General features: G+C 48.1%; 1 protein-coding gene across 3 annotated transcripts in view; it reads right to left on the bottom strand.

The window, feature by feature from the left end:
- DYM (dymeclin) overlaps positions 1 to 23,366 on the bottom strand; it is a 363,276-nt gene that overhangs the window by 266,988 nt on the left and 72,922 nt on the right. For all 3 annotated transcript variants that reach the window (XM_075327226.1, XM_075327240.1, XM_075327233.1), the window contains exons 7-8: positions 8,880 to 9,005; positions 7,373 to 7,515 (exon numbers count right to left, since the gene is read on the bottom strand). In XM_075327226.1, the coding sequence (XP_075183341.1) occupies positions 7,373 to 7,515; positions 8,880 to 9,005 (269 nt within the window). The remainder of the gene's footprint in view (positions 1 to 7,372; positions 7,516 to 8,879; positions 9,006 to 23,366) is intronic.

The following is a 23,366-nucleotide window of genomic DNA, read 5'->3' as shown; positions in this document are numbered from 1 at the left end:
TGGTCTGATGAGACGAAGATAGAACTTTTTGGTGATAATTCTAAGCGGTATGTGTGGAGAAAACCAGGCACTGCTCATCACCTGCCCAATACAATCCCAACAGTGAAACATGGTGGTGGCAGCATCATGTTATGGGGGTGTTTTTCAGCTGCAGGGATAGGACGATTGATTGCAATTGAAGGAAAGATGAATGCGGCCAAGTTCAGAGATATCCTGTAAGGAAACCTCTTCCAGAGTGTTCTGGACCTCAGACTTGGCCGATGCTTCACCTTCCAACAAGACAATGACCCTAAGCACACAGCTAAAATAACAAAGGAGTGGCTTCAGAACCACTCTGTGACCATTCTTGACCTAAACCCAATTGAGCATCTCTGGAGAGACCTGACCATCCAACCTGACGGAACTGGAGAGGATCTGCAAGGAAGCATGGCAGAGGATCCCCAAATCCAGGGGTGAAAAACTTATTGCATCATTCCCAAGAAGACTCATGGCTGTACTAGCTCAAAAGGGGCTTCTACTCAATACTGAGAAAACGGTCTGAATACTTACAACCATGTGATATTTCAGTTTTTCTTGTTTAATAAATTTGCAAAAATTTCTACATTTCTGTTTTTTTCCTGTCATGATGGGGAGCAGAGTGTACATTAATGAGAAAAAAAATTAACTTTTTAGAATTTACCAAATGGCTGCAATGAAACAAAGTGTGAAAAATATAAAAGGGGTCTGAATACTTTCCGTAACCACTGTAGGTTTTCAAAATTGTGTGTTTGTTGCTTATGGCAACAGTGTTCTACGTAGGCGGGAAAACCAAATGGCAGCATCTAATGCAATATTCACAGCAACTGAGAGCAGAGGAGGGATAAAATTCTTGTTTCTACAAGGAAAGTCCATGAAGGATATTCATGGTGATATGTCGCAGGCATTGGGGGATCAATGCCCTTCATATTAGACAGTTAAGAACCAAATTTGCCAAATTTGAAACGGGCCACTTCAGCCCCAATGATGAGGAACGTCCTGGACGACCAAGAGTGGTTGTTGTTCCGGAGATCGTCGATGCTGTGCTCAATCTCATACTGACTGGAGAATCCATGAATTTCAGCTAAAGCAATAGCAGACATAATGGGGATTTCCTGTGAACATGATTGTGTCATTATCCATGAACATTTGGACATGAGGACACGATATGCAAAGTGGGTCCCCAAATGTTTGACAACAGATCAGAGAAGCATGCGAGTGACAACTTCCCGGTCCATTTGTCAGCGTTTCTGGACTGATAAGAACTTTCTGGATCGACTGATAACTATGGATGAGAACTGGATTTATTTGTATGACCCTGAAAACAAGGAGCAGTCAAAAAAGAGTGGAGGCACAGTGGTTCTCCTCGCCCAAAGAAGTTCAGGGTGGAAAAACCAGCCACTAAGGTGATGGCGTCTGTGTTCTGGGATAAGGAGGGCATGCTGCTAGTGGACTACCTTCAAAAGGGTTCCACCATCAATGCAAGGTATTGCATTAAACGTTTGGACCAATTGAAGGCCAAAAGGCACTGCAAGCTGTCCAAAGGACTCTTGTTCCTGCAAGACAACGCCTCCATTCACACTGCATAAGCGACCACGGCAAAACTGGCAGAGCTGGGCTTCCAGCTGGCTGACCACCCACCTTATTCACCAGATCTAGCTCCCTCCGACTATCATCTGTTTCCAAACCTGAAGAAACACCTCAAGGGTACCAAATTTCCCACCATTACTGATGCCATGGCTGCTACTGATGCCTGGTGTGAGGCACAACCGAAATCCTTCTTTTGCTAGGCTTACAGAACTTGGAATACCGATGTAAGAAGAGTGTTGTCATCAGTGGAGAGTATGTGGAATAAATGTAAAGCTTCATCATCCCATCTCGTTTCTTTCTGGGTAAAGCCAAAGACTTATCAGCAGCCCCTCGTATACTACAGCCTGCCAGGAAAACAAATTGATAACGTTCAGTCGATCCCGGAACAGTGCTCATATTGCTGGCGGCAGATCGCCTTCTATATGGAAAGATGTGCTCTCAACGACATTCTATAGGCACAATAAGGGATGTGATCAGTGAGCGAACAAGCTGATCGATGCCATGCTTACAAATGCAAAATATTCAGGAACGTAGGTTCTTTAAATGCTCATTTGCCGCCCCCCCCCACCACCCAAAAAAAAAAAAATTGTCCCTTGTGCCATTGCGGTATTTTCACTGCTCATGTGCACAATTGCCTAATTTTGCAAGGGAGCAGCGGTCTCACCTGCAGGACTGTGTGGCCGATCATAAAGCCGTGCAGCTTTGCAGGTGAAATAGTGGATTCCATGCAAAATCGGGGGATTGTACGGTGGAGGGACCGCAGTCTCAAAGCATTGCTGAGGATTCAAGCCGAAACACAAAGGACGCCTGAAGGACCCATGCATTTTGGTTGCGCGGCTCATACACATACTCATCCATACACAGCAGTGCTCGTTCTTCCCAGTGCTCCTGCGTTCTCTATAAGCGAGACTCTGCCAGACATCTCTGCCGGAGGCGGCTTATATCTAGGGGACAAAAGGATCTACAGTCCGAATTCGGACATCTCATCTCTCCCGACATCCTCAGAAGAAAATGCAGAGATTGGCCGGGTCGGCTGATGTGGGTGAACCCCTACTGTTCCTTTCACACGTCTGCCCCCTTGGCCACAGCCTTCTGTGGCCGCTCCCCATTGGGTATCCTACCCCAAGATAGTCTCATTTTGTCCCTTCCCAAATTTTCAGCCACTTTACACTATAATGAATAAATATTGCTATGGCGATGTAGCAGAGCTGAAGTTGCGGTAAGCAATGTACTGACCGTTTATTGATGTACAGTGGTTTTTGGAGTATGGAAGAAGCCTCTGAACCTTTCCTATATTAAATGGTAGCACGCCTATTAAACGGGTGGTATACTGATCACTGGTGATCCCCGATCAGAGACCCCCGCTGATGCGGAGGATGGAGCTGCTGCAGGTATACTTTATCTTTGTGCGGTGACCTTCTTGGTGCAGGCCAGACTCCGGACCCCAATATTCGGTGGGACGAAACGATTCCAGATAAGGAGGGGTTACATGACGGCCGGTGAATCACAGCCAGAAACAGGAGAAGTCGGTGGCTCAGTGGTTAGCACTGCAGTCCTGCAGCGCTGGGGTCCTGGGTTCAAATCCCACCAAGGACACCATCTGCAAGGAGTTAGTATGTTCTCCCCGTGTTTGCGTGGGTTTCCTCCGGGTTCTCCGGTTTCCTCCCACACTCCAAAACACATACTGATAGGGACTCTAGATTGTGAGCTCCAATGGGGACAGTGTTGCTGATGTATGTACAGCGCTGTGGAATTAATAAGGCTATATAAATGAATAAAATTAATTATTATTATTTATTATTATTATTATTATTATTAAGTCACAGCAATGTCTCCAGGACGGTATCAGCGGAGGGCGTGAGCCGCCTAATAACCAGCGCCATAATAGATCGGCTCTGCCCATGACGTGTCCGAGCAATGAAGGAAAATGTGTAATCGCACACTCGCCATTACATGATTAAATGAAAAAATAAAAAAATGAAAAGGTCTAAGAAATAAATTACAGAGGCGGCGCGGGGACATTTCATGAGATTCTCTAACCAGGAGGCCAAAATAAACTCTGCGCGGCGATAAACACCGGCACATAATAGACAACGCGGGGACACAAGACGGCCGGTGCGGAGAATACAGAGTGCAGCCAGCGCCCCCTGGCTCACAGCACCGAGTATGACACCCAGACACGCTCCAGAAAAAGGGAAAACGACCCAAAATATCTTCGGTCGCTCAAAGTCGCACGCTGGTAGCCTGAGAGGCAGCGGTGAAGACCCTCATAGATGGTCCCCCTTTTGATTTCTTCTGCAGGGCTTCCATGGAGATCTTAGGTGGGCGCCTTCTGGATCCGGAGGGTTTGGGGGGGGGGGGGGGGGTGATGATTGTGGCCTGAGGATTGACCATTCAGACTAGAGACTGGTGGATTACTGGCCCAAACTACAATGTTGCCAACAATGGCAGATTAGGACACATCGGAGGAGCGCAGGGGCAGGAGAGCTGGCGGGATGATCTGATCAGCTTCAGGTGTGCACTGCTTACCTAGGACATGGGCCACCTCTGATACACTGCAGAGGTGGCCGGTAACCAAGGCAACAAGCAATAAACTAGGGGTAAAGTGCAGGATTCAAAAAACACTCTGAAATTTTACACCTTTATGAGAAAAAGTATGACGGCAATCATCACTATGTACGAGCCATTACTGCTCTTTTCCATGGAGAAAATGTGCGCTTGGCCAAGCCAAGAATATATGTATACGGAGAGAATGGGAAACAAAGCCGCATATAAAGCATAAAAGAGGGATTCTGAAAACATGACCGCTTTCTTTCAGGAGCGGCGCCTCCAGTCACCATGGATTTTGCTGGGTACTGCGGCTCTGTTCCGCTTACCTTACTATGGCTGCGTGGTAATACCGATCATTACCCATGGTCAGGGGTGACATCTTTTCTTACAAGAAAGCAGTTTTGCATTTTTTTTCTAATCCCAAACCCTTGAAAGCGATAACGCAGACGTAGCAGTTTGGGTATAAGCATTCGGTGCAAGTCGAGTGTTAACTTGGAAAATGTTTGATTTGTATCTCAGCAAAAGAATAAAACTTAAAAAAAAAAAAAAAAAAAAAAAAAGGAATCACATAATGAGTGTAAGTGCAGGACATTGTGATTTTTTTTTTTTTTTTTGGAACGTTGCTGGTATAATGAATGGCGAGAGTCGGCGCATGCACTTACTGGTCAGACTGTGGGAATCAGGGACCCCTATTCTGGAGAGCCGGCACCTGCATCTATAAGGCATTTATGGCATAATCTATTGATATGCCACAAAGTTTTCGGTGAGAAAACCTAAGGCCCTGTGCGCACACTGCAGATTTGTTTCAGAAATGCACCTTCTGGCAGAAAAACGCACCCAAAAAACAAATGCGTTTTTTTGGTGCGTCATGTCCCTGCAATTTTTCTTATGCCTTTTAACCATTAAGCAATGCCATTATAACGCAGGGACAAATAACGCAGGGACCTACAGAAAAGAAGTGACATGCTGCTTCTTTTTGCTGCAGAAATACTGCAGCAAAATCTGTAAGGAAAACACCTAGGTTACTTACCGGTAGCCGGTTTTTCCAGAACCCATGACAGCACCACGTGATTATATGGGTGCTGTCATGGGTGAGGGGAAAACACCTAGGTTACTTACCGGTAGCCGGTTTTTCCAGAACCCATGACAGCACCCATATAATCACGTGGTGCTGTCATGGGTGAGGGGAAAAAGGAAGCAACATGCGCGCAGCATTTCAGATTTATCATAGACTTTGCTGGAGAAGGACTGCATGATGTTTATCAACACAAACTGCACCAATTCTGCACCAAAAAACGCAGCAAAAAAAGCCTCTTACAAAAACTATTGTGTGTTTGCAGGGGTTTTTCACAAGTATTTTTCATGATTTCTTTTCAGAAGCACACCGCTCCCCTACTTTCCTGTCTGCTGGGGGTGGTTAGTGTGCTCCTGATTAATTAACAGCATGCATGCGCAGTAGCCTCGTGACGCTTGCCCAAGCTTCGTCCTGCCGGGCTGCAAGCACCGTACTTTTTATTTTATAAGATGTACCGGATTATAAGACGCACCCCAAATTTAGAGGAAACAAAAAAAATGTAAAAAAAAATATGGTGTCAGTCTTACAATCCAGTGGTGTCTTACCGGAGAGGGAGGCAGCAGTGGTGGATCGGGGTCACAGGAGGCAGAGGTGTAGGGTGTGGAGTAGGGTGATGGGTGCTGGAGTAGGGTGATGCTGCAGGCGGTAGAGCGGGTCGCAAAGTCTGTCCCAGATGTTTGCTGCAGGCACTGTGAGGAAGGCGCATCCAGAAACTGTCGGCAGTGTGGGCTTCAAAGAAATGGTGGGCGGAGTCAGCACATGCGCAGATGGAGTTCAATAACAAGCCGAGATATCACCTCCGGGAGCAATTTTCCTTAAGTCCACTGCAGGGAGATCAATGGTCCGGAGGCAGCGGATGCACAGATGAGATCTTGAGCTGAGAGCTCCAACTGCGCATGCGCCAACTCCGGATGCCATTATATGAAGCCCGCACTACCGACATTTTCAGAATAGCCCCTGCCTCGTAGCCCGGAGCCCCAGCCCAATGGCCGCAGCCCCAGCCCAATGGCCGCAGCCCCAGCCCAATGGCCGCAGCCCCAGCCCAATGGCCGCAGCCCCAGCCCAATGGCCGCAGCCCCAGCCCAATGGCCGCAGCCCCAGCCCAAAGGCCGCAGCCCCAGCACAAAGGCCGCAGCCCCAGCACAAAGGCCGCAGCCCCAGCACAAAGGCCGCAGCCCCAGCACAAAGGCCGCAGCCCCAGCACAAAGGCCGCAGCCCCAGCACAAAGGCCGCAGCCCCAGCACAAAGGCCGCAGCCCCAGCACAAAGGCCGCAGCCCCAGCACAAAGGCCGCAGCCCCAGCACAAAGGCCCCAGCCCCAGCACAAGGCCCGCAGCCCCTGCACAATGCCCGCAGTAAACCCGCAGCATCTCCTGTGACCCCTATCCACCTTCCCCAGTAAGCTACATTCAGATTCTAAGATGCATCCCTCATTTTCCTCCTAAATTTTTGGGAGGTAAAGTGCGTCTTATACTCCGAAAAATACGGTAAATTGCAGAGTTATTTGCTTTAACAAGCATTTTGCACTTGTATCAATGTCAAATGACGAGAATTAAGATTTAAAGGGAACTTGACGGCTGATTCATTCCGCCCCAACCACAGGCAGCAAGTAATGGACACTGGCCCTATCATTTATGTTTTCAGTGAAATGCTGTGGAGTAGTGAAAACATGATATTCAAAGCCGGACAGGTGACTAGTCCAAGAGGCCGGTCCCAGTCAGGTCTGCGCTGTGTGTGTGTATAGGGAAAGACCGGTCACTTAAGGTGAGCAGATAGCCCTCGCTGGGACTGGCTTTTTGGACTACTTGCCTGCTTGGCTTTGAACATTCTGCTTTCACTACCTCGCAACATACCTGGCTGCAAGGATAGAGCCGGCGTCCGACACCTGCACCACTGCTTTCAAGGCATCAGCACAGTGGGCAGAACCTCGTGGCTAATCAATGTCAGGTAATCCTTTATCTCATCTCCAAAAAGAAGTCTCCAAAAAGAAGTCGTGTCTCTATCTTGGTCTCTTGATGATTTTGATTTTTTTTTGTGGCTTCTGTAAGTTTTGCAAAAATCAATGACTAGACCAAAAAAATAGTATGTGAGCCCCCACATCACTGACCCCAATATAGGCTAAAAAAATAAACACGCTACTCACTTGCCACACCGGAGGCCAAGCCGTAGAGTAGACCACCCCCATCCTCCTGTTGCTGGAAGATGTGGGACCCCGGTGGGGGGCTTTTCTCCTGTCTGATGAAGTTATACAGTAATGTTTTCACCAGTCGGCTAGTGTATGGAAGACTGCAGGAAAGGGAGAAAAGACATGTAATATCAGGTTTATTGCTCTACCGGTCAGTGTAAAGAAATAAAAAGTTTATCCTCCAGAGCAGCACTCCCGATTCATCTGGCGGAGTTACTGTTTCCTTTCTTTACTTTTCTTGTACTGATACTAATACAGACTGTATGTCCTGACCAGTACAGGATAACTAATGTATGTACACAGTGACTGCACCAGCAGAATAGTGAGTGCAGCTCTGGAGTATAATACAGGATGTAACTCAGGATCAGTACAGGATCAGTAATGTAATGTATGTACACAGTGACTGCACCAGCAGAATAATGAGTGCAGCTCTAGAGTATAATACAGGAGGTAACTCAGGATAAGTAATGTAATGTATGTACACAGTGACTGCACCAGCAGAATAGTGAGTGCAGCTCTGGAGTATAATACAGAATGTAACTCAGGATCAGTATAGGATAAGTAATGTAATGTATGTACACAGTGACTGCACCAGCAGAATAGTGAGTGCAGCTCTGGAGTATAATACAGGAGGTAACTCAGGATCAGTATAGGATAACTAATGTAATGTATGTACACAGTGACTGCATCAGCAGAATAGTGAGTGCAGCTCTGGAGTATAATACAGGATATAACTCAGGATCAGTACAGGATAAGTAATGTAATGTATGTACACAGTGGCTGCACCAGCAGAATAGTGAGTGCAGCTCTGGAGTATAATACAGGATGTAACTCAGGATCAGTACAGGATCAGTAATGTAATGTATGTACACAGTGACTGCACCAGGAGAATAGTGAGTGCAGCTCTGGAGTATAATACAGGATGTAACTCAGGATAAGTAATGTAATGTATGTACACAGTGACTGCACCAGCAGAATAGTGAGTGCAGCTCTGGAGTATAATACAGAATGTAACTCAGGATCAGTACAGGATAAGTAATGTAATGTATGTACACAGTGACTGCACCAGCAGAATAGTGAGTGCAGCTCTGGAGTATAATACAGGAGGTAACTCAGGATCAGTATAGGATAACTAATGTAATGTATGTACACAGTGACTGCACCAGCAGAATAGTGAGTGCAGCTCTGGAGAATAATACAGGAGGTAACTCAGGATCAGTAATGTAATGTATGTACACAGTGACTGCACCAGCAGAATAGTGAGTGCAGCTCTGGAGTATAATAGAGGATGTAACTCAGAATCAATGTAATGTAGTGATATATTATATGTGGTTTAGTTTAAAATGTAAATCATGATATGGGATTCAGTGGTGGGCAGGCTACATGATGATTTGTGGTTAAATGTCTTTATTACATTCATTTCCACAGGGTAACACTTTGCACAAGGTATATAATGGTGACTTACCAGCGTCCTTGCATCAGGTATTTGTGGATGGCACCTTCATGGATAATCTCCTTTCGGAAGAGCTGGTAGGACAGGAACACTATGAGGGCAGTGACGGCCTCCAGCAGGATGCTGTACGTGATATCGCTGAAAGAGAAAACGGCCATTAGAGGATCCTGTACCTGTGACCCATGGCCGACTGGAATATGGCCGACTGTATATCTCATCCACATTATAAACTGCGGCAAATGCTACAGCAAGAGGCAGAGGACATTTCACAAAAATTGCAATTTTCAAATTTGAAATTCTGCACAGATTGTTCTCAACATTTATCTTATTGCAGTTGGAGCTGGATCTGTTTTTCTGATCCACGCTCCAAATCCCCTGCACAGAAAAGCATATAATGCAAGAAGAGTTTTATCAGCCGCTTCTAACAGGAGGGGAAAAACGTGAAGGTGCAAATCAGCCGCAGCAGGTGCCAATAAATATGCAACCGGCGAATACAGGTCTCATTATTAATAGTATTAGTGCTGCATTTACTATACATGTAAATCACTTGTAAGGCCACATCTGGAATATGGGATCCGGTTTTCGGCTCCACATTTTAAAAAGGACATTCAGAAATTAGAGTCAGTTCAAAGGCAGCAACTAGATTATTACAAGGAATGGAGGAAGGCCGCCCGTATGATGAGAGGCTGGAAAAGTTACATATGTTTAGCTTAGAAAAAAAAAGTCTCAGAGGAGATCTCATTTATATGTATAAATACATGTGTGGTCAATATAAAGGACTGGCACATGACTTATTCCTTCCAAAGACAATACTAAGGACCAGGGGGCGCTCACTGCGAGTGGCAGAAAAGCGACTCCGGCAGCTAAATAGGAAAGGGTTCTTTACAGTTAGAGCAGTCAGACGGTGGAATGCCGACCACAAGAGGTAGTAATGGCAGATACAAGAACAGCTTTTATATCAGGGCTGGATGATTCCCTCTGTATACAACATTGTAGGTTATAAATGATTTAGGGCCAAAATGTAGAACTGGTGAAGAAAGGAGGAACTAGATGGACCGAGGGCTTTTTTCAACCTATGTAACTATCATACAGTGCTACCGCATGTGTACTGCTTGCTTGTGTTGTGGCCACAGTAGAGCTGCACCTGCACATTCATTTCCCTAGGATAGGATTTTTGGTAAAAGCAGAGTCCATCTTGGTAGTTGTGATCCCATCCTCTGCCTGCCCTGAACTGAAGGCCTGCCTCTGTTATATCTGTATGGAGTGTAATGGGACAGCAGGAGCAGAGACAAAGACCCCCACTTCCTGTATAGACACAAAAAGTGGCCACCACACTTCCTACCAATAGACAAAGACCCACCCCCCCACACTTCCAGAAGCAACAAAGACCTGCCCCCACACTTCCAGAAGCGACAAAGACCGACTCCCAAACTTCCTGTAGAGACAAAGACATGCCTCCACTTCCTATAGAGACAAAGATGCGCCCCCCACTTCCTGTAGAGTGACAAAGACCCGCCCCAACTTCCTGTGGAGCGACAAAGACCAACCCCAACTTCCAGTAGAGCGACAAAGACCCGTCCCCACTTCCTGTAGACACAAAGACCCATCCCCCACTTCCTGTAGACACAAGACCCGTCCCCCACTTCCTGTAGACACAAAGACTCGTCCCAACTTCCTGTAGACACAAAGACCCGTCCCCACTTCCTGTAGACACAAAGACTCGTCCCAACTTCCTGTAGACACAAGCCCCGTCCCCACTTCCTGTAGACACAAGACCCGTCCCCACTGCCTGTAGACACAAAGACCCGTCCCCACTCCCTGTAGAGAGACAAAGACCCGTCCCAACTTCCTGTAGACACAAGACCCGTCCCCACTTCCTGTAGACACAAGACCCGTCCCCACTTCCTGTAGACACAAGACCCGTCCCCACTTCCTGTAGACACAAGACCCGTCCCCACTTCCTGTAGACACGAGACCCGTCCCCACTGCCTGTAGACACAAAGACCCGTCCCCACTCCCTATAGAGAGACAAAGACCCGTCCCAACTTCCTGTAGACACAAGACCCGTCCCCACTTCCTGTAGACACAAGACCCGTCCCCACTTCCTGTAGACACAAGACCCGTCCCCACTTCCTGTAGACACAAGACCTGTCCCCACTTCCTGTAGACACGAGACCCGTCCCCACTGCCTGTAGACACAAAGACCCGTCCCCACTTCCTGTAGACACAAGACCCGTCCCCACTTCCTGTAGACACGAGACCCGTCCCCACTGCCTGTAGACACAAAGACCCGTCCCCACTCCCTATAGAGAGACAAAGACCCGTCCCAACTTCCTGTAGACACAAGACCCGTCCCCACTGCCTGTAGACACAAAGACCCGTCCCCACTCCCTATAGAGAGACAAAGACCCGTCCCAACTTCCTGTAGACACAAGACCCGTCCCCACTTCCTGTAGACACAAGACCCGTCCCCACTTCCTGTAGACACAAGACCCGTCCCCACTTCCTGTAGACACAAGACCCGTCCCCACTTCCTGTAGACACGAGACCCGTCCCCACTGCCTGTAGACACAAAGACCCGTCCCCACTTCCTGTAGACACAAGACCCGTCCCCACTTCCTGTAGACACGAGACCCGTCCCCACTGCCTGTAGACACAAAGACCCGTCCCCACTCCCTATAGAGAGACAAAGACCCGTCCCCACTTCCTGTAGACACAAGACCCGTCCCCACTTCCTGTAGACACAAGACCCGTCCCCACTTCCTGTAGACACAAGACCCGTCCCCACTTCCTGTAGACACGAGACCCGTCTCCACTGCCTGTAGACACAAAGACCCGTCCCCACTCCCTATAGAGAGACAAAGACCCGTCCCCACTTCCTGTAGACACAAGACCCGTCCCCACTTCCTGTAGACACAAGACCCGTCCCCACTGCCTGTAGACACAAAGACCCGTCCCCACTCCCTATAGAGAGGCAAAGACCCGTCCCCACTTCCTGTAGACACAAGACCCGTCCCCACTTCCTGTAGACACAAGACCCGTCCCCACTTCCTGTAGACACAAGACCCGTCCCCACTTCCTGTAGACACAAGACCCGTCCCCACTTCCTGTAGACACAAGACCGGTCCCTACTTCCTGTAGACACAAGACCCGTCCCCACTTCCTTTAGACACAAAGACCCGTCCCCACTCCCCGTAGAGAGACAAAGACATGTCCCTACTTCCTGTAGACACGAGACCCGTCCCTACTTCCTGTAGACACGAGACCCGTCCCTACTTCCTGTAGACACGAGACACGTCCCCACTGCCTGTAGACACAAAGACCCGTCCCCACTTCCTGTAGACACAAGACCCGTCCCCACTTCCTGTAGACACAAGACCCGTCCCCACTTCCTGTAGACACAAGACCCGTCCCCACTTCCTGTAGACACAAGACCGGTCCCTACTTCCTGTAGACACAAGACCCGTCCCCACTTCCTTTAGACACAAAGACCCGTCCCCACTCCCCGTAGAGAGACAAAGACATGTCCCTACTTCCTGTAGACACGAGACCCGTCCCTACTTCCTGTAGACACGAGACCCGTCCCTACTTCCTGTAGACACGAGACCCGTCCCTACTTCCTGTAGACACGAGACATGTCCCCACTGCCTGTAGACACAAAGACCCGTCCCCACTCCCTGTAGAGAGACAAAGACCCGTCCCAACTTCCTGTAGACACAAGACCCGTCCCCACTTCCTGTAGACACAAGACCCGTCCCCACTTCCTGTAGACACAAGACCCGTCCCCACTTCCTGTAGACACAAGACCCGTCCCCACTTCCTGTAGACACAAGACCCGTCCCCACTTCCTGTAGACACAAGACCCGTCCCCACTTCCTGTAGACACAAGACCCGTCCCCACTTCCTGTAGACACAAGACCCGTCCCCACTTCCTGTAGACAAAAGACCCGTCCCTACTTCCTGTAGACACAAGACCCGTCCCCACTTCCTTTAGACACAAAGACCCGTCCCCACTCCCTGTAGACACAAGACCTGTCCCCACTGCCTGTAGACACAAGACCCGTCCCAACTTCCTGTAGACACAAGACCCGTCCCTACTTCCTGTAGACACAAGACCCGTCCCTACTTCCTGTAGACACAAGACCCGTCCCTACTTCCTGTAGACACAAGACCCGTCCCTACTTCCTGTAGACACAAGGCCCGTCCCTACTTCCTGTAGACACAAGACCCGTCCCTACTTCCTGTAGACACAAAACCCGTCCCTACTTCCTGTAGACACGAGACCCGTCCCTACTTCCTGTAGACACAAGACCCGTCCCTACTTCCTGTAGACACAAGACCCGTCCCCACTTCCTTTAGAAACAAAGACCCATCCCCACTCCCTGTAGAGAGACAAAGACCCGTCCCAACTTCCTGTAGACACAAGACCCATCCCCACTTCCTGTAGACACAAGACCCGTCCCCACTTCCAGTAGACACAAGACCCGTCCCCACTTCCTGTAGACAAAAGACCCGTCCCAACTCCCTGTAGACACAAGACCCGTCCCCACTTCCTGTTGACACAAGACCCGTCCCTACTTCCTTTAGACACAAAGACCCGTCCCCACTTCCTGTAGACACAAGACCCGTCCCCACTTCCTTTAGACACAAAGACCCATCCCCACTTCCTGTAGAAACACAAAGACTCGCCTTCACTTTCTGTAGAGACAAGGACCCATCCCCACTTCCTGTAATCCCTCTCTGTCTCTGTTGCTAGAGGTGGATTACACCTGTCATCAGGTGGAGACTGCAAGTTACACAGGAGGGAGACACTTAGTGGACGGCATTTTTTTTTTGGAAGTTTAAAATTCAAATAAATATATTGGTGCAGATTATCTATCCACTTATCATACAAGTCCAAACTGTGTAAAAGCCCAGGTCTACGATGAGCAGATTTCAGCGAGTCTTTTCATTACTGCACAGATATTGTTACTGGATTTATGAATGAAAAAAAAAGGAAAAAATGTGAAAAAGGGAAAAGAAAAAAAAAATATAAAAAAGTGTCTTGGTCTCGTAGAAAAACAACATTCAATATCAGTTTCCCAAAGCCAGAATTTGCGTTAGATTGCTGTTACCCAGGACTAGGTGTTCTGTTCCCGAGCAGCTCAGGTCACAGCATCGGTGATATTCCCAGAGCTATCATCAGCCTTCCAGAGGGGGAGGAATGAAGGAAGTGGTGTTTGGCCCCAAATTCTTGTTCGCTCCCTCCAAAGAAAACATTCTCCTGAAATCATCCCAAATTCATGTTCTATCTCTCCTATGTCTAGTAATTATATCTTAATGTGCTGTTTACACGGCACGAGGTGCAGGCTCGGCAGCGGGAAGAAGAAGCAAGAGTCTGTTCTTTTATGGGAGAGAAATGAACACATCACCTTATAGAAGGGGGCACGGAATACCCAAGTGGCAGCACATTACGCTGCCAATCTGAGACATTGTCCTCATGTAGTAATGTCACGGTGCCAGCCTGCATCAATCATTATGACGGCTCCTCCAGACACTGCTGTCACAATCAGCCGACCGTCGTAGGTGCTGAAAGCTGACCCCGCACTGACCTGATATGGATGATCAACTATCAATTTTGTAGAACCCCTTTAAATTTTGTCAGTAGAATAGGGACCCCTACAATATATGTCCACCCTGCCATACACGATAAAGAAGGGTCAGCCAAGGTCACAGATGTGTGCATAATCGGCTCAACTGTCTCCTGATGACGAAGGGATCCTATAAAATGTTAAAAACTAAACTGGTTGGGGGTCCCTCTAATGGAGCCCCCACTGCAAAACAGAAATATGGAGCCTGGTGGACATATGGCCAACAATATGGAAATGGTTGGCTGGTAAAATTACCTCTCAGTAGGAAGGGGGCGCCCCACCAGTCACACAGTGCTCCCCGGTAATACGCCGATACTAGGCTGCACCCACATCCTCACTGTCTGGTACCGGAGCTTTCTACATCGTCTTTACATTTATACAGCTCTGAGGTCTAGACTGTGAGAATGTGTCACTGCCAAAGGCAGCAATAAACCTGGTGTATACAGGTGTCTTCATTACTTATGGGATATCACAGAATGTCAGACTCCTGATCGCTCCTCATTTTTTTCTGAATAGGTTGTCTTTACAGATAGACTTATGAGTGTTGTCAGCATTGCTGCAGAGGTTACAGGGGTGGGGGATCCGGCTGTCAGTGGTCAGACCATAAGCTGCCCACTGCATCACATTGGTCTGCATGGTTGTCATCCCAGAAGGAAGAATTTTCTAAAAATTATGCACAAGAAAGCCCGTAAACAGTATTCTGAAGACAAGCAGACTAAGGACATGGATTACTGGAACGGTCCTGTGGTCTGAGGAGACCAAGATAAACGTATTTGGTTCAGATGGTGTCAAGCGTGTGTGGTGGCAACCAGGTGAAGAGGACAAAGACAAGTGTGTCCTGCCTACAGTCAAGCATGCTGGTGGAATGTCATGGTTTGAAGACAAGTATGTCCTGCCTACAATCAAGCATGGTGGTGGGAGTGTTATGGTTTGAAAGCAACTGTGTCCTGATAACAGAGTCAGGTATGGTGATGGAGTATCATGATTTGAAGCCAAGTGTGTCCTGCTTACAGTCAGGCATAGTGCTGGGAGTGTGATGGTTTGGGACTGCATGAGTGCTGCTAGCTGTGGGGAGCTACAGTTCATTGAGGGAACCATGAATGCAAACATGTCCTGTGACATACTGAAGAAGAGCATGATCCCCTCCCTTCATATTCCAACATGATGATAACCGTAAAACACCTCCAAGACCACCAATGCCTTGCTAAAGAAACTAAGGGTAAAGGTACTGGACTGGTCAAGCATCTCCAGACCTAAACCCTATTGAGCATCTGTTTTGAATCCTCAAACGTAAAGTGGAAGAGCGCAAGGTCTCTAACATCCACCAGCGCCGTGATTTTGTCTTGGAGCATGGAAGAGGATCCAGCGGCTCCCGTGGAGCTCTAGTGACCTCCATGTCCAAGAGTGTTAAGGCAACGCTGGAAAATAATGGTTTCCACACAAAATATTCACACTTTGGGAACAATTTGGCCATTCTCAGTTTCTGCTACTAGACACAAAAAAGAGAACACATTTGAGATGGATGGCCTCGAACTGCAAGATGTAAAGGACTTCAACCTACTTGGCTCAATGATCATTTAAGATGCAGCAACAACACCAGAAGTCAATAGAATAGCTATGGGCAAATCAACAATGAAGTCACTAGACAAAGTTCTCAAATCGAGGAACATTTCACTGGTGACAAAATACACGACTCGTACATAGTCTAGTCCAGGGGTGGGCAATTAATTTTCCCATGGGGCCGCATGAGAAATTGGGATTGGTTTAGAGGGCCGGACTAATATAATTACCTCAGTTCTACCCAATATACTACATCACTACACCCCCTCCATATACTACACCTGTAATATACTACATCACTACACCCCCATATACTACACCTGTATTATACTACACTCCCTCCATATACCTGTAATATACTACACCACTATATAATACACCTCCGATATACTACATCATTACACTCCTATATACTACACCTGTAATATAGTACACCTCCATATAGCACACCTGTAATATACTACATCACTACACCCCTATATAGCACACCTGTAATATACTACAACTCCATATAGTACACCTGTAATATACTACACCTCCATATAGTACACCTGTAATATACTACATCACTACACCCCTATATACACCTGTAATATACTACATCACTACACCCCTATATAGCACACCTGTAATATACTACGCCTCCATATAGCACACCTGTAATATACTACGCCTCCATATAGTACACCTGTAATATACTACACCTCCATATAGTACACCTGTAATATACTACATCACTACACCCCTATATACACCTGTAATATACTACATCACTACACCCCTATATAGCACACCTGTAATATACTACGCCTCCATATAGTACACCTGTAATATACTACACCTCCATATAGTACACCCGTAATATACTACACCTCCATATAGCACACTTGTAATATACTACATCACTATACCCCCATATACTACACCCCATACAGCCTGCACCCCCATATCACACACACTACACCCCATACAGCCTGCACCCCCATATCACACACACTACACCCCATACAGCCTGCACCCCCATATCACACACATTACACCCCATACAGCCTGCACCCCCATATCACACACACTACACCCCATACAGCCTGCACCCCCATATCACACACACTACACCCCATACAGCCTGCACCCCCATATCACACACACTACACCCCATACAGCCTGCACCCCCATATCACACACACTACACCCCATACAGCCTGCACCCCCATATCACACACACTACACCCCATACAGCCTGCACCCCCATATCACACACACTACACCCCATACAGCCTGCACCCCCATATCACACACACTACACCCCATACAGCCTGCACCCCCATATCACACACACTACACCCCATACAGCCTGCACCCCCATATCACACACACTACACCCCATACAGCCTGCACCCCCATATCACACACACTACACCCCATACAGCCTGCACCCCCATATCACACACACTACACCCCATACAGCCTGCACCCCCATATCACACACACTACACCCCATACAGCCTGCACCCCCATATCACACACACTACACCCCATACAGCCTGCAACCCCATATCACACACACTACACCCCATACAGCCTGCACCCCCATATCACACACACTACACCCCATACAGCCTGCACCCCCATATCACACACACTACACCCCCATATGTCACACACCATGCCCACATATCTCACCCTGCCTGTATCCCAACTTACCCCTCTCAAACACTCTGCACCCCTTCACATCCTTCTGTCAGTCTGCAGCCCTCATATGCCACTCACCCTGCAACTCCATCTTCCCTCATATGCCACTCACCCTGCAACTCCATCTTCCCTCATATGCCACTCACCCTGCAACTCCATCTTCCCTCATATGCCACTCACCCTGCAACTCCATCTTCCCACATATGCCACTCACCCTGCAGCTCCATCTTCCCACATATGCCACTCACCCTGCAACTCCATCTTCCCACATATGCCACTCACCCTGCAACTCCATCTTCCCTCATATGCCACTCACCCTGCAACTCCATCTTCCCACATATGCCACTCACCCTGCAACTCCATCTTCCCTCATATGCCACTCACCCTGCAACTCCATCTTCCCTCATATGCCACTCACCCTGCAACTCCATCTTCCCTCATATGCACTCACCCTGCAGCCCCCTCCCCCTCATGTCCCCTCTTTTCTTATTACCAGTCATCATGTGTCCACATCTCCTTCAGGATTCAGTATCTTGCTTTCTGCCCGGCCTCCTGTGTCTCCTCCCACACAGTCACATGGGCGTGACATCATCGCAGGTCCTGCAAGATTAATTATTCCGTCTGCTGTGCTGCTTCTTTCTCCTGCCAGGCGGGAACTTTTGAAATGACACACGCAGCGCAGTACTGACAACGTCAGAGCGCACGCGTGTGTCACTGACAATTAGTGCCGACAGGGAACAGAGGAAAGACTCCTGCGTTCCGCTGCCTGCACTGACTGTGCGGACCTGCACAGGATCTCTCCCTGCTCGGCACGCTGCAGCCCGGCTCCACTGCACCGGCTGAAGACGGGCGGGCCGGTCACAGAGAGCAGGCGGGCCGGATGTGGCCCGCGGGCCGCCCCTTGCCCAGGTCTGGTCTAGTCTGTAGTCACAAGTGGATGCGAAACCTGGACGTAAAGGAACAAGACAGAAGAAGAGTCAACGCCTTTGAAATGTGGTGCTGGAGAAGGAGGTAGTCAATACCATGGATGGCAAGAAGAACAAACAGATCAATCAAGGATCACCAAGTTATGACTTGCCTACTTTGGACACATATGGAGAGCAATCACTGGAGAAGGCAATCATGGTCCGCAGAATACAAAGAAAAAGGCGAAGAGGAAGATCAGCAACCTGATGGCTTGATACAATCAAGATAACGGAGAAGACCCTGGTGGACCTATCTAGGCAGAGAAGACGACGGTGGACCTATCTAAGCAGAGAAGACCCTGGTGGACCTATCTAGGCAGAGAAGACCCTGGTAGCCCTATCTAGGCGGAGAAGACCCTGGTGCACCTATCTAGGCAGAGAAGACCCTGGTGGACCTATCTAGGCAGAGAAGACCCTGGTGGACCTATCAAGGTGGGGAAGACCCTGGTGGACCTATCTAGGTGAGGAAGACCCTGGTGGACCTATCTAGGTGAGGAAGACCCTGGTGGACCTATCTAGGTGAGGAAGACCCTGGTGGACCTATCTAGGCAGAGAAGACCCCGATGGACCTATCTAGGCTGCACAAGATCGATCTTCCCGGTCATCCACCAAGATGCCACGGCTCGAGATCGAGCTGAAGACCATTAAATAATAATAATAGGAAAGTAACAACTTGTACAAGTTCTTCCACCACCTGCGGCTATTATCAGCCCGAGACATCAGGACACAGATACTGAGCATTATTTTGATAAGCCCAGGGATGCGTTCAGAGTCACAGCCGGGAAGAGGAAGCAGATTTGTCAGAGCACCACAACACAAGACTGAGCGTTCCGCTTCCATTGGTGGCAGAGACGTCTCCGGAGGCTTCACAACAGATTATTGCTACATTATCTATCACAGTCATCAATGTAACAGCCGCAGAGATTTGCACTGTCGGTGCAGGCGGGGGAATCAACAGACATAATATCGGGTCTTAGGAAAATATCTCCATTGTAAGAATTTGCAAATGAAATTGACCAGTCCAGCACACCGCAAAAACAGCCTATGGTTTGGTGCAATGTATCAGTCTTTGCGAGCCAAGCTTTACAGCAGCACATCCTTGATGAATGGTGAACTGATCCTTTGTGACAAACCGCAGCGGTCACATCAGCAGTAGACGGTCGCAAACTGCTTTTGACAGTTTAGGTTTCAGTTCACTGACAGCAAGCAGAGTTCTCAATTAAAGGGATTTTCAGATAGTGCTGGTTTTTACAAGTACTGCTGCTTAAAATTTGCAGCCATTCTTAAGAGATTAACATTTACAGCTTGTTACCTAGGAGACCGACCACTGCTGCAGTGTAGCGGGTTTGCACTGCTGGCCACAATTAGGCGGTAACAGCACGCCCTAGCGATCCTGGCCGGTTTCAAAACTCCGCTTACAAGATCCATAGAATACAGCCTTAATACACTCCACTTGCTCTCAATGTCTAACAGCGGTGGTCGGTTTCCAAGGGAACGAGCTGCAAACAAAGGAGAAAAGTGTTGATATCTCAAGAACGGCTGAAAATTTTAATAAGCAGTAAATGGTAAAATTGCTTGTTTTTACAAGGGCTATCTGACAATATCCATGTATGAAGATGGGAATAACACTTTGAGGCCCTGTGCACACTGGGAAATTACTTTTCTTTATAAAAATCCGCACCAGAATACTGCACCTGCGGCAAAAGAAAAAACGCACTTAATTTTTTTGCCGCGGTTTCTTGCGTTTTTGCCACGGTTTTTCTGTGGGTTGGTCCCTGCGGTTTTTTAACACTGTCTATGGAAAAAAAACGCAGGTACCTGCGGCAAAGAAGTGACACGCTACTTCTTTTTTTGTTGCAAAAAAGCTGCAGAGATTCTGCAGCAAAACCTGTAGGAAAAAAAAAAACCCCCGCAGTGTGCGTACAGCATTTTGGATTTCCCATAGATTTTGCTGGAGAAGGACTGCAGGAAGGTTATGAACAAAAAACGCACCTTTTCTGCTGCAAAAACTTGTGGCAAATCCGCGGCTAAAAACGCAGCGTGCACACAGGGCCTAAGGGGTTTTCAAAGATGTTGTAGGGATCATTATGAAATATTGATACCCCCGCAGCTCTTCTGGTGGACTCCTCCTGAACTAGAACACTGGACTAAAGCTATTTTCCTCCCGGCAATGGGATTCAGAACGCTATTAACACTAGAAGTCCCAGGAATTTCGAGCTCTATAGGGTTCCAATGGTAGAAATGTTAAATGCCCCCTCTCTGGGACTTCTAGTGTTAACCTGCAGATTATCCAGTATCTGCAGGTTAATAGTGTTTTTTAGCATGACAGGTTCCCTTAAGATTACCCACCCCCACCTGAATAAGGTTTGCCTGTCTGGAAGAAAAAAAAAAAAAAGTGCACCCCACTCCTTTGCAGCAAACCTCTCCACACGAGATACTGTCCAATTAAAAAGATGCAAAAAAAAACCCCAAAAACTATAATGTTATTTAAATAATAGAGGGAAAAAAAAAAAACTTTAGAGCTTTAAAAATAAATAAATTGTGCCAGGTCAAAGCTGAAGTATGAGCCTGTGAGGGTGAGGAGTCCACTGCGGGAGAACTGCAGCCGGACCCATTGACTTGAATGGGGCTGAGCAGCATTGTGCAGCGCTGCTGGCGTCCGATGAATGGAGTATTCACCATCCTCCTGAAATAGAGTAAAAAGGGAAAGCTGGAATTGTCAGATATTAAAATAGAAGGGATTCGGTGCAATGAGACACGATCAGAGGAAAGAGTGAATGGAATGGGAAGGAAGCGAAGGTCTGACGACAGGAAGGCCGGGGTATAACTGGCACCGTGTCAATGGCGGAGCGCATACATTGTCCTGGGCACAATATACTGCAATCACACACAGGATATATAGCGCTGACTGCTTCCTAGTATTTTGACCTCACATTTATGAAACAATTGGCATGTGGGGGAAGAGGGCACGAGCTCGGCTCTGAATGTCACCAGCAAAATAGTGAAAATCACAAAAAGTCATGAAAGGATGAATCGGCTTTACCTCTACACATTACCCTCGTCTAGTGGAGAAGGACATTGTGCGGTAAATCAGGACTACAGCTAATGACTAGGGGCAAATCACTCATCAATAGAGGTGTGCAAAGATTGACATCCCCCTGGTCTAGGAGCCCCATCAGCAATCCGTGGCCACCGGTCCAGAGGCCTGTGAGCCTCCTACCTGCTAACATTGCTGCTGCCTCCTGATTAGCAGGCAGCTATTAAAAAAAGGAGACAATTGCACTCTATAGCACCAAGATATGTGGAACAATGAGTATGTGAAAATAAACATGAAAAACATGCAAAAATTGAGATTTTGCACACAAAAATGGCCAGTTTTGTGTGAGCCCAACAGCCAGCGACAAGGCGACCTCTTTGTTAGGTCCCTATCAAACTAATGCCTCTCTTTGGGTTAAAAAACCTACAATGGCCATTTTCGTATCTCAATTTTTGCATGTTTTTCATAGCAGTAATGCAAGTCTGTATTCCCATACTCATTGTTACACATGTCTTATCTCTACGGTCATGACTGTAGCAGGACTCGATGGGGTTAAGTCTTGTGGGAGGGGCTTGCTCGGTGGTGCCTCGTTCCGGGACTCACACTGCTTTATTATGGTGTGGACTCCAACGGAACACCGCCAGTAATATTTTCAGCTCTGCTGCGTGCAACTGTTCCTGTGAGAGTTTTCTGTTCTAGTCCGGCTACCCGCCACTGTTCCTCCGGCCCGACCCGACCTCCGTTCCTCCGGGCCGACCCGACCTCCGTTCCGACCCGACCTCCGTTCCTCCGTTTCTCCGGCCCGACCCGACCTCCGTTTCTCCGGCCCGACCCGACCTCCCTTCCTCCGGCCCGACCCGACCTCCCTTCCTCCGGCCCGACCTGACCTCCCTTCCTCCGGCCCGACCTGACCTCCCTTCCTCCGGCCCGACCTGACCTCCCTTTCTCCGGCCCGACCTGACCTCCTTTCCTCCGGCCCGACCTGACCTCTGTACCTCCCTGTCCTCCAGGTTCTGGTCCTGTTCCGTGTTCTCTCCTTATCCCTCCCCAGTGCTTACTTGTCCTCCCGGCATCTGACTTCGGCTTGGTTATCTGACTTTGGCTTCATTACTCTTCTGTACAGACGTATCATCCTGGCATAGACTTTGGCTGATTAACTATCTCTGCGCTTGTTAACGACCTCTAGTAGGTGTCTGTATTACTGCACTCAGGAGTCTATATCTACCAGAGTCCCAATGCCCCCTAGTGGTAGCTTGATAGCTACAGAGTGCAACTATCTCCTTTTTGGGACTATGTTTCATGTTCAGTGTGCTCTTGTTCACATTAGAAAGGTAGGATGTGCCATCAGTCTTTTTCCTAAATTAGCGGGCAGCTATGACATCACGCTGCAACGATGACATCACAAATCAGCAGGAGGCAGTTTGCAGGGCTCTGGACCAGACTATAGGTCCGGAAGCTGGAATATTTTTGCTCAACTCTACCCATCAGTGGGGTACAGAGAACAAAGTGACGCATGTCTCATTGTGATCGACCAGTGTTAGGTATTGCAGCTCAATCCTATTTAAGTGAATGGAGCTGAGCCGCGTGTCATAAGACGGCACTATGTGGCTCTTCC

Source organism: Anomaloglossus baeobatrachus, chromosome 1 (genome assembly GCF_048569485.1).
Source record: "Anomaloglossus baeobatrachus isolate aAnoBae1 chromosome 1, aAnoBae1.hap1, whole genome shotgun sequence".
Taxonomy (NCBI): Eukaryota; Metazoa; Chordata; class Amphibia; order Anura; family Aromobatidae; genus Anomaloglossus; species Anomaloglossus baeobatrachus.
This window is presented reverse-complemented; position numbering and strand designations above follow the sequence as displayed.